This window comes from Rana temporaria, chromosome 12 (assembly GCF_905171775.1).
Source record: "Rana temporaria chromosome 12, aRanTem1.1, whole genome shotgun sequence".
In the NCBI taxonomy this organism is placed as follows: domain Eukaryota; kingdom Metazoa; phylum Chordata; class Amphibia; order Anura; family Ranidae; genus Rana; species Rana temporaria.
Genome location: NC_053500.1, coordinates 137,758,757 through 137,774,613, shown reverse-complemented (window position 1 = coordinate 137,774,613; position 15,857 = coordinate 137,758,757). Strand labels below are relative to the sequence as shown.

At 46.2% G+C, this 15,857-nt stretch overlaps 1 protein-coding gene across 2 annotated transcripts; it reads right to left on the bottom strand.

Annotated features, from left to right (window-relative positions):
• Nucleotides 1-558: 558 nt before the first annotated feature.
• On the bottom strand, nucleotides 559-11,507 carry LOC120918990 (manganese-dependent ADP-ribose/CDP-alcohol diphosphatase-like). Of its 2 annotated transcripts, none has more exons than XM_040330918.1 (4): nucleotides 11,400-11,507; nucleotides 6,066-6,670; nucleotides 2,346-2,459; nucleotides 559-948 (listed from the first exon to the last, which is right to left on the bottom strand). In XM_040330918.1, exons 2-4 carry the CDS (start codon nucleotides 6,667-6,669, stop codon nucleotides 596-598), a joined length of 1,071 nt encoding a protein of 356 aa, XP_040186852.1. In that variant the 5' UTR covers nucleotide 6,670; nucleotides 11,400-11,507; the 3' UTR covers nucleotides 559-595. The 2 variants fall into 2 exon arrangements, with proteins under 2 accessions (XP_040186852.1, XP_040186853.1); XM_040330919.1 differs by having other exon boundaries at nucleotides 6,066-6,687; nucleotides 11,400-11,499.
• Between the last annotated feature and the right edge of the window lie 4,350 nt (nucleotides 11,508-15,857).

The window sequence follows — 15,857 nt, the reverse complement described above, 5'->3', positions numbered from 1 at the left end:
CTGCTTGCTCTGGGGGCAGGAGGGAGGGGACAGGCGCAACGGCGGGGGACCCGAGAAGAGGAGGATCGGGGCTGCTCTGTGCAAAACCAGCAGGTAAGTATAACATGTTTGTTACTGTATATATTATAATATAATGTGTATATATATTTTTTAATTGCGCTTAACGTTAAGTGGTCTGCACTAGATATGAGTTAACCTGATATATGCATTAGCCTGTGCAGGATTACAGTCTTCGCTCATTTATATGAGTACATATCTGCTGGAAGTAACTGGAAAAGCTGAATATTTTGGTGTAAATGTTCCAGTGTGTTCAGATTTCCATACACCACCAGAGTAATTTCAATTCACATTATATTTTTCTATATATAGCAATATTATCAGTGCACCAATACAATTTCTTGATTGTAGACAATAAATATCAACAGCAAACTGCTTAGTTGGGTTGCAATACAGTGAGTACACCATCCACACCCAACCAGAGTTCCTCCAGAGCTGGCATCTATGGGTGCTGCATGACAAACCCTGAGGGTACCTTCCGCAATGACCATTCATTGGGTGACGTGGCCATTTTATAGCGAGCCACCAACCAATGCACTCATTTCAAGTCTGTATTGCCAAATTCAAGGCCTGGGAGGCAGCAGCAGACGGCCGGGTACATCTCCGGATAGACGAGAACTCTGCTCTTCACTCTTCCTCTTCCCCGAAGGACCATCCGGTCTTCATAAACATCCACTGTCCCAAATGCATTACTGTCAGGAGGGGACTCGATGACCCCTTCCATAGTGACATGATGTATACCGTGCGAGTCCTGGTGATACCCCCCACTGTGGTCATGGCCAGCAAAGTAACACACCACGCTTCGATGTGAATGGATGACTTGGAGGATGTCCTTGTAGTTCCATGCCAGGCATGGCGTGCAATTGGCCTCGGGATGTATTGGAGTGTGGCCTGTAAAACAGGGAACAAATTAAAAGTAAATATAATCAATCTCATGGGCAAAATTTGTTTCTCATCTCTCACGTTTTCGTACACCGAACTCTGCCCCCCCCCCCTTTTGCAAAACCCAATTACTGGTATACACAAAACTCTGCGCCCCCCTCCAACAAAACCCAATTACTGGTGAATATCACTCTGCCCCCCCCCCCCCTCTGCAAAATCCAATTACTGGTGTACACAAAACTCTGCACACACCCCCCTGCAAAACCCAATTACTGGTGTACACAAATCTCTGCACCACCCCAACAAAACCAAATTACTGGTGTGCACCAAACTCTGCACTCCCTTCCTGAAAACCCCAATTACTGGTGTACACCAAACTCTGCACCCCCTGCAAAACCCAATTACTGGTGTACACCAAACTCTGCCCCCCCCCCTGAAAAACCCAATTACTGGTGTACACCAAACTCTGCACCCCCTCCCCTGCAAAACCCAATTACTGGTGTACACCAAACTCTCCCCCCCCCCCCCCTGCAAAACCCAATTACTGGTGTACACCAAACTCTGCACCCCCCCCCCCCCAACAAAACCCAATTACTGGTGTACACAAAACTCTGCTGCCCCTCCTCATTATGGCCTTGTTGAAATGGAGACTCAAACTACCCTGGGGAAATCTTACCATTATGGACAGAGTGCTTACAAATACTGGGGGGGGGGGAGTGTCACAATTCTGGGAGGTGCAAATTGATCTTACTATTGTTGGAGGGGTTGACCATTGTAGGAGGGGTAAAGACACAAACTACTATGGAGAAATCTCACCATTGTCGGACAGATTAAGGCCCGTACACACGACCGAGTTTCTCGGCAGAATTCAGCCAGAAACTCGACCGGAGCCGTATTCTGCCGAGAAACCCGGTCGTGTGTACACTTTTGGCCAAGGAAACCGACGAGGATCTCGTCGGGCCAAATAGAGAACATGTTCTCTATTTCCTCTTTAGGCCGAGAAACTCGACGGGCAAAACACATCGTTTTGCTCGTCGAGTTCCTTGTGAAGCTGCCGAGGATCTCGGCGAGCCAAGTTTCCTCATTGACTAAGGAGGAAATAGAGAACATGTTCTCTATTTGGCCCGACGAGATCCTCGTCGGTTTCCTCGGCCAAAAGTGTACACACGACCGGGTTTCTCGGCAGAATACGGCTCCGATCGAGTTTCTGGCTGAATTCTGCCGAGAAACTCAGTCGTGTGTACGGGGCCATAGTCAATGAGGAAACTTGGCTCGCCGAGATCCTCGGCGTCTTCACAAGGAATTCGACGAGCAAAACGATGTGTTTTGCCCGTCGAGTTTCTCGGACGTGTGTACGGGGCCTAACTCCTAGACTGTAATGCACAAAAATTATTAGTGAGACTTACCAGCCAGGATGACCCTCTCATTTTGTTGGTCACAATATGTGAGGACTTCATCCAACCAAGAGAGCTGCTTAGAGCCGAGTCCACCATTAAAGTCTACCAGATGTTTACTGGAGCCTACATGAAAATTAAATAACAAAAAAAAAAATTACACAAATTGACAAACGTATAAGCTGAAGATAGATTACAGTGGAAGTCGGCAGCTTCCATATGACCTTTCTAGGGACCCCATTATGAGAGGAGGTCCTAGGTCAATTACATCATAGTGAGGGAAAAAAACAAAAGGAACGGAACAGGTTTCCAGCATCGCCGTGTGATTTACATCTTCACAGGATTTGTAACACCTGTAATGCACTTAGATCAAATGTCTATGTCGTACATCACTTTATTAAATTGTATCTCTGGGCAACACATTTTATTTTGTGTAGCATGGAGTAGGAAATAATGTGTGTTCTCCTGCTTAGTGTGGTCAGTTTTTAATAGGGAAGCAGAGTGACTGGCAGAATCAGGAAGCAATACAATGAGAACAGGGGACTTTCATACAAGTACATGGTACAGCAGCCACATATCTGGATTATGAAATATTGGGTTTACAACCCCTTTAAGCATTCCACACTTCTAGGAGTGTTGGATGCTTACCTCCCCTGCCACACTATGGTTCTGTCCACTGACATGTATACAGGCCCGTCGCAACAGGACAGGCAAACCAAGCAATTGCTTGGGGCCCCGAGCTAGCAAGGGGCCCCCAAGCTGGCTCGTCAGCCTGCCTGCTGCTATGTTCACAGGCTGCATTGCATTTGCAAGCGCGCGGCACACGAGTCTGTCCCGGCCTTCAGTAAGATCACAGTACTGCCCCCACGTCTCATCTTGTGTGAATAAGACAGGCAGGTCTTATTCACACAAGATGAGAGCCACGGCCGCTCTGAACAAAGCACCGGACTGTTTAAGTTAAGAAGTGGGTGATTGGCTGCTATGCAGCGGGGCGGTCCCAGCAATCAATCACTCACTTTTAACAAAAAGTCCCGCCCGTTGTCCAGGGCTGCCCGTCTTCTCATCGATTCGTGTGTGAATAAGGTAATGCTCTGTGGGGAGGGGGAGTCTACTATCGGGGGGGTCTGTGATGGGGGGTCAGTCTGTCATGTGGGGTCAGTCTATGATGGGGGCACCAGTGTGATGTGGGGTCAGTCTGTGATGGGGCACCAGTTTGTCATGGGGGATTAGTCTGTGATGGGGGGTCAGTCTGTCATGGGGGGTCAGTCTGTGATGTGGGGTCAGTCTGTTATGTGGGGTCAGTATGTGATGGTGCACCAGTTTGTCATGGGGGATTAGTCTGTGATGGGAGGTCAGTCTGTCATGGGGGGTCAGTCTGTGATGTGGGGTCAGTCTGTTATGTGGGGTCAGTATGTGATGGGGGCACCAGTCTGATGGGGGATCAGTCTGTGATGGGGGATCAGTCTGTGATGGGGGGTCAGTCTATGATGGGGGGTCAGTCTGTGATGTGGGGTCAGTCTATGATGGGGGCACCAGTGTGATGGGTGGTCAGTCTGTGATGGGGGATCAGTCTGTGATGGGGGGTCAGTCTGTGATGTGGGGTCAGTCTATGATGGGGGCACCAGTGTGATGGGGGGTCAGTCTGTGATGGGGGGTCAGTCTGTGGTGGGTGGTCAGTCTGTGATGGAGGCACCAGTCTGTGATGGGGGGCAGTTTGTGATGGGGGGTCAGTCTGTGATGGGGGCACCAGTCTGTGATGGGGGCACCAGTCTTTGAGTGTGGGTGAACTTAAACTGTATCGCTATGCTGTGGTTCCTGTAGGCTTTGTGTGTGTGCAGGGGGGGGGGGGGTTGGGGGGCCTCTATGTCCATTTTGCTTGGGACCCCCAAATTCCTTCAAACGGCCCTGCATGTATATCACTGCTTTGTTTGGTTCTGTGTCCTGTAATGACATAGGGGTTGGTGGGAGAAACCACAGAGTGCAGAAGGGGGACAGGCATTTGACACTCCACAAAGTGGACAGCAAATATTAGAAGGACAGGAGGTGGGATAGGGGAGTAGTGATCTTGTATTACTGGCTGCTTTTTATGGAAAGCTTTTTTATAGTTAGAGTAGCATTAAGCATCCCCCCCCCAACTTTCCTGTTCACTCCAAGTAAAATATCCCAAATTTCCAAGTACAGGTGAAATGTTATGCCGCGTACACACGATCGGAATTTCCGCCAGCAAAAGTCGAGCTTTTCTGACCGTGTGTAGGCTCCATCAGACTTTTTCTGTCGGAATTTCCACCAGCAAAAGATTAGGGGAAAATTCTCTATTTTTCCGACGGAAAAAGTTCCTATTGGAAATTCCGATCATCTGTATGCAATTCCGACGAGGAAAAAAAAATGCATGCTTGGAAACAATTCAACGCATGCTCGGAAGCATTGAAATTATTTTTCTCGCCTTGTCGTAGTGTTGTACGTCACCGCATTCTTAACGCTCGAAAGTTCAGAGAACTTTTGTGTGACCGTGTGTATGCAAGCCAAGCTTGAGCGGAAACCATCCAACTTTTTTCCGACGGAAATTCCGCTCGTGTGTACAGGGCATTAGCGTTGCATTAAGCATCCCCCCCAAATTTCCTGTTCACGCCAAGTAAAATACCCCAAATTTCCGAGTACAGGTGAAATGTTAGTCTCTTTCTCACCTGCCATGATGCAGTACTAAAGCCCTGTACACATGATCGGATATCTGATGGAATCTAATCCGATGGATTTTTTTCGTCGGATATCCGATGAAGCTGACTTTCATCAGACTTGCCTACACACCATCAGTCAAAAATCCGACCGTGCCAAAACGCGGTGACGTAAAACACTACAACGTGCTGAGAAAAATGAAGTTCAATACTTCCGAGCATGCGCCGACTTGATTCTGAGCATGCGTGGATTTTTGACCGATGGACTTCCACACAGACGATCGTTTTTTTATCCATAGAAAGTTTTTAAACATATTCAATTTTTTTCACCAATGGAAAACAAACCACACACGTGTGTGGGATCCACACACGATCGGTTTGTCCGATGAAGACGTTCCATCGGTCCGTTTCCATCAGACAAACCGATCGTGTGTACATGGCTTAAGTGTTTGAGCTGCCAAAAAAAGGACTGAGGTGCTGCCACAAGGGGGTTGAGGGATGGCCCTTAGCCCTGTGTAAGCTCTAACCAATAGGACATGAAGCTCATGCCCCGTACACACGAGCGGTTTTCCCGTCGAAAAAATAAATAAATAAAAAATTCCGACAAAATTCCTCTTAAGCCTGCCTTGCATACACACGGTCACACGAAAGTCCGGTGAACTTTTGACTGCCAAGAACGCGGTGACGTAAAAGACTACGACAAGCCGACAAAATTAAGTTCTATGCTTCCGAGCATGCGTCGAATTGTTTCCGAGCATGAGTGTTTTTTTTCCCGTCAGAAAAGCATACAGACGACCGTTTTTTCCGCTAGTTTTTTTTCCTCACGGGAAAAAAGAGATCCTGCTCTTTTTTTAGGCAGTTTTCATGTTGGAAAAAGTCTGGGCTTCCCGACCAAAAGCTCTCATCAGACTTTTTCCTACAGGAAAACCGGTCGCGTGTACGAGGCATTACACAAGGCTTATGTCATAGTAGGTATAAGCAGAGAAGGAGGTGGCCCATCTTAGCAATCAGAACCCTCGGTGTACTGCCAGTTTTATCTAATGGGACCGTTTCTACATACCGTTCTGTTCCTCTTCTTCAGCTTTATCGAGAAAGTCTAAAGAGTCCTGATATCCCTGACTGTCCAGCTTTCTGCCAAAGACACTTAAATCGTAGGTGTCCAATAAAATGATCCGGAATTTGGGGTGAGGACTGAAGTGATATGCATAGTAGTCTGGAGGATCGCTGGTTTCATCAAGTTCTTCTCCATGGCCATTGGGCTGCTTGTCCTGCATCCCGGATGTATTTAACTTTGACTGTTTCAAGAAATCCCGATTAAAGTTATAGAGCTCATGGTTCCCCCAGATATGATGGAAAGGAATACTGGTTAGTTCAATGTCCTTCAGAACTGTCTCAAGTGCCTCCTTTGATCTACCCAATTTACGGTTGGAACTATCTATGACATCTCCAAGTTGCAGTACGAGTTTAGGTGAAGGGTCTTCCCTGCTCCACTCTTCTATGGCTTGCTGGAGGTGGAGTAGACTCTGCTGGAAGTATCTCATGACTTTCCATGAGCTCAGTCCATTGCGTTTAGTGCTGTATTGGACATCCCCAATCACCCCAAAAGAAAAGTATGGATCTGCTTCTTGAAGGTAATTGGCTGTTTCTTGACCAGGTTCTTCCATTCTGGAAAAATCCAATACCTTTAACACATATACGAGTTACATTAGATATGTTTTATTTTTTTTCATATCATGATAATTTACCAAATATGCAAGTTATTATACATAAAAAGATCTATAGGTAATATTTACGTATATACTTATATTTTTTTTACTTAAAGGGGTTAAAGCGGGGGTTCACCCGTACATAAAACTTTTTCCCCCTAGATGGATGCTCGTTTTGTCTAGGGGAATCGGCTAGTTGTTTTAAAATATGAGCATTACTTACCGTTTACGAGATGCATCTTCTCCGCCGCTTTGCATCTTCTCCGCCGCTTCCGGGTATGGGCTGCGGGACTGGGCGTTCCTATCTTGATTGACAGTCTTCCGAGAGGCTTCCGACGGTCGCATCCATCGCGTCACGATTTTCCGAAAGAAGCCGAATGTCGGTGTGCAGGCGCAGTATAGAGCCGCACCGACGTTCGGCTTCTTTCGGCTACGAGTGACGCAATGGATGCGACCGTCGGAAGCCTCTCGGAAGACTGTCAATCAAGAAGGAACGCCCGCTCCCGAAGACCCATACCCGGAAGCGACGGAGAAGATGCATCTCGAAAACGGGTAAGTACAGCTCATATTTTAAAACAAATAGCCGATTCCCCTAGACAAAACGAGCATCCATCTAAGGGGATTTTTTGAAAAAATGTTCTTATGGGTGAACTCCCGCTTTAAGGAAACATTTTTTCCCCTTAATAGCTTCCTTTAGCTTAGTGCAGTCCTCCTTCACTTACCTCATCCTTCTATTTTGCTTTTAAATGTCCTTATTTCTTCTGAGAAATCCTCACTTCCTGTTCTTCTGTCTGTAACTCCACACAGTAATGCGAGGCTTTCTCCCTGGTGTGGAGAAAGCCTCTTGAGGGGGCGAGCAGGCAAGTCAGGACACTCTCTACTTTGCAGATAGAGAAAGGAGCTGTGTGTTAGTGGGCGTCCTGACTCTCCTGCTCGCCCCCTCAAGAGGCTTTCTCCACACCAGGTAGAAAGCCTCGCATTGCGGTGGTGAGTTACAGACAGAAGAACAGGAAGTGAGCATTTCTCAGAAGAAATAAGGACATTTAAAAGCAAAATGGAAGGATGAGGTAAGTGAAGGAGGACAGCACTAAGGTAAAGGAAGCTATTTAGTGAAACATTTTTTTCCCCTTTACAACCCCTTTAAGTGATTTAAAGTAGAATTATGTCCTTCAATTAGAAAAAAAATATATGGTGCTTTAGCACTTAAAGGGGTTGTAAAGGTACAATTTTTTCCCCCTAAATAGCTTCCTTTACCTTGGTGCAGTCCTCCTTCACTTACCTCATCCTTCCATTTTGCTTTTAAATGTCCTTATTTCTTCTGATAAATCCTCACTTCCTTTTCTTCTGTCTGTAACTCCACACAGTAATGCAAGGCTTTCTCCCGGGTGTGGAGTGTTGTGCTCGCCCCCTCCCTTGGACTACAGGAGAGTCAGGACGCCCACTAACACACAGCTCCTTTCTCTATCTGCAACGTAGAGAGCGTCCTGACTCTTCTGTAGTCCAAGGGAGGGGGCGAGCACGACACTCCACACCAGGGAGAAAGCCTCGCATTACTGTGTAGAGTTACAGACAGAAGAACAGGAAGTAAAGATTTCTCAGAAGAAATAAGGACATTTAAAAGCAAAATGGAAGGATGAGGTAAGTGAAGGAGGACTGCACTAAGGTAAAGGAAGATATTTAGGGGGGAAAAAAATTGTACCTTTACAACTTGCCCACTTACAAAGAAATAAAGGGTCTATAATTTTTATCATAGGTGTATTTTAACCACTTCCGGTCTACCTTGGTTGTTTGAAGAGGGATATCAGTGTTCTGGCAGCAGCTAGCTACTACCGTCCTGCCTTCTTCTGGCCACAGGGGCCCATTACACTTGTGACGGCTGTACCCCCTTGATGGCGGCCCACTAGCTGGCCAAAATTGTGTTTACAATGATCAACCTGGAGATTGAATCTGTTGGTAGAGATTACGGAAAAGCCACCACATACCTGTTACCCGCTGCTGGTAGACCACAGGGACTCTCGGTTCTATTGTACCTGGACTTCCTGCTATACCTGTTCTTTCTCGCCTCTCAACAGCTGATGAAAGGGGAGATTACATGAACTCATAAATGGCTCATTCGGCTCACACCTCGTATACCTGGAGCGAGGACAGGTCAGCTCACCTAGTCATAGGCTGTATGCAGCGCAGTACAGGTAAAGGACGGCCAGCATTGGACATTTTGGATCCCCATCAAAAACTCTTTTTAGGGGGTTTCCAGTACAAATTAGAGGAGTGAATCTTCTCCATTGGGTCACAGGCAGTAATAAAAAAAAATTGACAGAGGGTCTAACTCTTCCCCACTCAACCCAAAATGTGCAAAAAATGTTTTTCCTAGAAATGCACTTTAACCAGTTCAGCCCGGGGGGTACACATTTAACCCCTTCCTCGCCCCCTAGTGTTAACCCCTTCCCTGCCAGTCACATTTATACAGTAAACAGTGCATTTTTATAGCACTGTTCGCTGTATAAATGTGAATGTCCCAAAAATGTGTCAAAAGTGTCCGATGTGTCCGCCGTAATGTCTCATGCCGCGTACACACGATCATTTTTCGGGATGAAAAAAACATTGTTTTTCAAAAATGTCATTTAAAATGATGGTGTGTGGGCTTCACATAATTTTTCAGGTTCTGAAAAACGACAAAATTTTTTTTCGAACATGCTGCATTTTTGGGGCTAAAACGACGTTAAAAACCCGCGCATGCGCAGAAGCAAGTTATGAGACGGGAGCGCTCGTTCTGGTAAAACTACCGTTCATAATGGAGTAAGCACATTCATCACGCTGTAACAGACAGAAAAGCGTGAATCGTCTTTTACTAACACGGAATCAGCTAAAGCAGCCCAAAGGCGAATGGAACTTCCCCTTTATAGTGCCATCGTACGTGTTGTACGTCGCCGCGCTTTGCTAGATCATTTTAAAAAAACGATGGTGTGTGGGCAACGTCGTTTTAATGATGAAGTTGGGAAAACTTTGTTTTTTCGACATGCTGAAAAACAACGTTTTTTTTTTCATGCTGAAAAATGATTGTGTGTATGCGGCATCAGTCCTGACAAAAATCACAGATCGCCGCCATTACTAGTAAAAAAAAAAAAGAATAAAAAAAAATGTCAGAATTCTATCCCCTATTTTGTAGCCGCTATAACTTTTGCGCAAACCAATCACAATACGCTTATTGCGATTTTTTTTTTTTTCCCCCCAAAATATGTAGAAGAATACACATCCAAAAGAAAGCTCTATTTGTGGGGAAAAAAAGGACGTCAATTTTGTTTGGGAGCCACATCACACGAATGCGCAATTTTCATTTAAAGCGACAGTGCCGAAAGCTGAAATTTTGCAGGAAGGGGGTATATGTGCCCAGTAAGCAAGTGGTTAAAAAATAAAACCTATTTAGCTTTACAATCACTTTAATATCACAGAAGTCAACCTGGGTATATTGACTTGTTTACACGCTTTCCTATGTGACCATACAAAAAATTTGGGAGTTTTGCACCGTGAAACAAGCGTGTTGGTGTGCTGGCGATATATTTCCCCTACCTTATACAGCATGACCAGACGTGGGTCACTGCAGCACCCTTAGCCCCCATTCACACCTAGGCGTTTTGTCGCCTGTAGTGTGACGCCGCAGCAGCCCCGAGACGCTGGAGGGATGAAAACACATTGCCCTCTATGGAGATGGTTCACATCTGAACGCCGTACGCCTGCCGCCTGAAAAAAAGTCCCGGACCTTTTTTTCAGGCGGCTTTCGGCGTTCGGCATAGGATGTGAACCATCTCCATAGAGGGGGTGAGGCTGCATTCACAATCGCAGGGTTTTGTTGCCGCAAATCGCGGTACAAAACACCGCAATTTGTCGCCGCAATTCGTGGGACAAAACGCTGCGATTTTGTACGCCTAGGTGTGAATGCAGCCTTCTAATCACATGATTGATTCCAGTATGGTGTGCGGGAAGAATATACGACGTCTGCCAGTACTGGGAGGGGGGCGCTCTGGAGTTCCCCTAGCTGTGCTCTGATAACACAGATGAGGTCTATGACAGCCTATGACTTTCCTTCTCACTGATAAATCCCAGAGAGTTCCAGATTCCACAGATCTATAGCAATCAGGGCCGATCCGCCCTATAGGCTCACTATGCAAGGCGCTTAGGGCCCCCGCAAAGCTGCGAAGGGCCCCCCAAATTACTAGAGGCCCCGTCTGGTGAGAAGTCATTTTCGCCCCCTCACCCCGCTTCTCAACTCGCTGGCTGCATGGGAGAAGAGGTAACAAAACAACCCCCCTGCTTCTCAATTGAATGTAAGATGTCATTTCCGACAGCAGAACACCCCCTCCCCCCCCCCGCTTCTCAACTTTCTTTAATGTGACATGTCACTGTCGTCAGCGCCCCCCGCTTCTCATTCCCCAGGGAGGTCAGGATCGGCACTGATAGCAATTGCCTGTCAGTTGGAGGAAGGATAGTAATGCAGCAAAGGGGTTAAGTCCAGCTGATGTAAGGGCAGGGCAGACGGGAGAAGACTGAAAATCGCAGTGAAGAGAAAGGCGTAGCTCTTCGACATGACAGTCTTTCCAGTACGGATAAACAACCCATCCCTACTGTCATCCCTACTGTCATCGATAGAACTCATGTCTGAAGGCGTAGTATTCTAAAGAACAGGAACTTACTTCAACACACCGCAGACTCTGGAGCCACCGGGGAGGATGAGATCAGGAAGTGCTTCCCATAACTACCTTCCTATTAGTTTCTATTTACTGTAAGGCCACATGAACGAATAGGAACGCGGGGAGGGACATCACTGTCACTGTCACATGATGGGTAATTGCTGAACCTTCAGAGTAACACTAACCTCCAGTTTACTAAACGACAAAGTTAACCACTTGACCTCCAGGGAGTAGGGTGACCACGTGTCCGGGGAAAGTCCCGCATTTTGCAGGTCTGTCCCGGGCACCTTCATTCCAGGACAATACAGTGTCCCGGAATGAAACTGACACAGCCACCCCCAAGCCGAACTAATGCCCCCAAAAAAGGGCGCCACATCACCGCTTTACTCACTGACAGTACTTGTCCTGGCCGGGAATTGCCTGGAGGAGCACAGTCCCCGCCCCCTGCTTGTGATTGGAGAAATCATAAATCCCCCCTTTTGTGTCCAATCACTGTGCTGTGATTCGTTGCAGCACAAGCTGATTTTTGGGAATGGGGGGTGTCCCTGAATGGTAGTTTGGAAATGTGGTCACCCTACCGGGGAGGTTTTACCCCCTTCACCACCAGGCCATTTTTTGCTGTTCAGCATTGCGCTACTTTAACTTTATTGGTTGAACTAGATGGACTTGTGTCTTTTTTTCATCCAGACTATGGGGCAGATCCACAGAGAGAGTACGCCGGCGTATCTACTGATACGCCGGCGTACTTTCAAATTTCCCGCGTCGTATCTTTAGTTTGAATCCTCAAAACAAGATACGACGGCATCTGGGTTAGATCCGACAGGCGTAGGCTTCGTACGCCTTCGGATCTTAGATGCAATTCTTCGGCGTCCGCTAGGTGGAGTTCTCGTCGTTTTCCGCGTCGGGTATGCAAATTAGCTATTTCCCACGATCCACGAACGTACGCACGGCCGTCGCATTCTCTTACGTCGTCTCTAGTTGGCTTTTTCCGGCGTATAGTTAAAGCTGCTGTTTTGCGGCGTATAGTTAGACTTGCCATGTTAAGTATGGCCGTCGTTCCCGCGTTTAATTAGAATTTTTTTTTTTGTTTGCGTAAGTCGTCCATGAATCGCGGGATCGACGTAATTTACGTCCAAGTCTAAACAATGACGTCCTTGCGACGTCATTTTGCGCAATGCACGGCGGGAAATTTAGGGACGGCGCATTCGCAGTTCGTTCGGCGCGGGGATGCGCTTCATTTAAATGAAACATGCCCCCTACCCGCCCAACTTGAATTCCGCGCCGTTATGCCGCTTGAGATAAACTATGCCGCCGTAAACTAACGGCGCAAAATCTTTATGGATTCGAACCAAAGCCAGGTAAGGTACGGCGGCGTAGCGTATCTCATATACGATGCGCCGGGGCAGATCTTTGTGGATCTGCCCCCTATGTACCCAAAAGAAATTTATATTATTTCAGGTACTTATAAAGCACCATCAAATTACACAGCACTTTACATCAAGTCTTAAAGTGATTATAAACCCTATTTTACAACCTTATGCTACAGGTAAGTCTATGTTAGGGCTTACCTGTAGCTAATGACGAAATCTACTAAACCTGCACGGTTTAGGAGATATCCCCTGTACCCTGCATGTTGCCGATGTCATCGGCACATGCTCACTGGGGAAAACTGAAGCAATGGCACCTATGTGCCGTTGCTGCAGTCTCCGTGCTGTTACCGGCGGCTCCCGCGGGAATGACGTCATCGCGGCTCCGGCCAATCACAGCGCCGGAGCCGCAATACCCGGAAGTAACCCCCGGGACGACATGTCGACAGCCTAGGGGGGAACGAGGACCGCTGCGGGGGCTTCGATATGAGTTAAGTAATACATAATGAGCTAGTATGCTATGCATACTAGCTCATTGTGCATTTGTGTTGCAAGTTTTTTTTTTCTCTCGTTTTTTTTTTTTTTTAAGAGGGTTTACTTCCTCTTTAACCCTCAAGGAGCGGTAAGTCATGCTTGTAACTGTCAGCTTTGCAAGGCCTCATGGTACTTGTAGTTCTGCAACAACTGGAGGGCCACAGGTTGAGCACCCATGATATATCCCATAGTTTGTAGATGTATAACTTTTACACAAACCAATATACACTTATTGGGATTTTTTTTTTTTTAACCAAAGACATGTAGCAAAATACAATTTATTCAAAAACTATATTTTTTTTAGTTGAATATTTTTTCTAACAAAGTAGAGCATATATTATTTTTCAAAATGTTCAATCTTTTTTGGTTTTATATATATATATATATATATATATATATATATATATATATATAATATATATAAAAATAAATAACCAAATGGAAAGCTCTATTTGTGTGAAAAGTTAGGTCCCTAAGTTACATACTATGGTCAATTTAGACAGGATCCAATTAACCTAACAACATGTCTTTGGAGTGTGAGAGGAAACCAGAGTGCCTGGAGGAAACCCATGCAGGCACATGGAGAACATGCAAACACCAGACAGGTGGTATCATGGTTGGGATTTGAACCAGCAAACGTTTTTACTGTTAGGCGAAAGTGCTAACCACTACACCACTGTGCCACCCATATATTGTCTTTTTTTCCCCACACAAATAGAGCTTTCCACTGGGTTATATATATATATATATATATATATATATATATATATATACCGTATTTATCGGCGTATACCGCGCACTATTTTGCCCTGAAAATCAGAGCAAAATCGTGGGTGTGCGGTATATGCCGATACCCGATTTCCCGCGCCGAGTTTGAATACTGCGCCAGCATATACCGAGCGCAGTACACTCGTGTATCTTCGGGCAGTCTAGGCGCCTCTCGCGCTGACGTCCTGAGCGTACAGGACGTCAGCGTGAGAGTTGCCGAGCCTGCCCGACGATACACGAGTGTACTGCGCTCGGTATATGTCGGCGCAGTATTCAAACTCGGCGCGGGAAACGAGCGGGGAGGACGCGAGGACGCCGCAGAAGGACGCCGGACCCGACGAAGAGGACACCCGAAGCCGCAGACGGACGCCGGACCCGACGAGGCCGCCGATGGACGCCGCGCAAGACACCAAAACTGTAAGTACAAAACATCTTTCTTCCACAGGAATTCTGGCAACTTTAGGGGTGCGCGCTATACGCGGGAGCGTGCTATACCCCGATAAATACGGTATATATATATATATATATATATATATATATAAAATAATATATGTTCTGCTTTGTTAGAAAAAAAAATCTAACTAAAAAAAAAAAAATCAATTTTGCTACATGTCTTTGGTTAAAAAAAAAAATCCCAATAAGTGTATATTGGTTTGTGTAAAATGTATAGCATCTACAAACGATATAATATGCCATGGGTTCTTAACCTGTGGCCCTACAGCTGTTGCAGAACTACAAGTCCCATGAGGTCTTGCAAGGCTGATAGTTACAAGCATGACTCCCAAAGGCAGAGGCATGACGGGACTTATAGTTCCACAACAGCTGGAGGGCCACAGGTTGAGCACCCATGGTATATACAGTCATGGTCAAAAATATTGGCACCCTGCATTTCTGTCAGATAATGCACCACTTCACTCAGAAAATTGTTGCAATTACAAATGTGTGGGTATTCTCATGTGTATTTCTTTTTTTTTGTATTGGCATGATACAAAAAAAGTGGAGAAACAAAAAGCAAAATCTGACACATTCCACGCAAAACTAAAAAAAGGGACTGGACAAAAATTATTGGCACCATCAATTTAATATTTGGTAGCACACCCCTTGGAAAAAAATAACTGAAATCAATCGCTTCCTGTAACCATCAATGAGTTACTTACACATTTCTTCTGGAAATTTTGGTTCACTCTTCTTTTGGCAACTGCTCCAGGTCTCTCAGATTGGAAGGGTTCCTTTTTCCCAATTGCTGTTTTGAGATCTCTCCACAGGAGCTCTATGGGATTTAGATCTGGACTCGTTGCTGGCCAGCTCAGTACTCTCCAGCACTTTGTCTGGGTGCTTTTTGACGTGTGCTTTGGGCCATTGTCCTGCTGTAAGACCCATGACCTCTGGCTGAGACCCAGCTTTCTGACACTGGGCACAGTGAGGCATGCAGATGGACACAGTGAGGCATGCAGATGGGCACAGTGAGGCATGCAAATGGGCACAATGAGGTTGAAGCATGCAGGTGGGCACAGTGAGGCTGCAGGTGGGCACAGTGAGGCTGCAGATGGGCACAGTGAGGCTGCAATCGGGCACAGTGAGGCTCCAAATGGGCACAGTGAGGCTGCAGATAGGCATTGTTGACCCTCTTTTCCACTTACAGTAGCTTCTGTATTTCTCATCCTAGGCTTATACTCGAGTCAATAAGTTTTCACAGTTTTTGTGGTAAAATTAGGTGCCTCTGTTTATATTTGGGTCGGCTTATACTCGAGTATATACGGTATATACATTTTTTGTTTGCCTTCAGTTATCC

Excerpts from the sequence above, each read along its gene's own strand:
- LOC120918990 (XM_040330918.1), bottom strand. The coding sequence starts at position 6,669 with ATGGAAGAACCTGGTCAAGAAACAGCCAATTACCTTCAAGAAGCAGAT. Across the intron at positions 2,460-6,065 it reads TGAAGAAGAGGAACAGAACG|GCTCCAGTAAACATCTGGTA; the intron begins GTATGTAGAAAC and ends ATTTTCATGTAG. Across the intron at positions 949-2,345 it reads TGAGAGGGTCATCCTGGCTG|GCCACACTCCAATACATCCC; the intron begins GTAAGTCTCACT and ends CCTGTTTTACAG.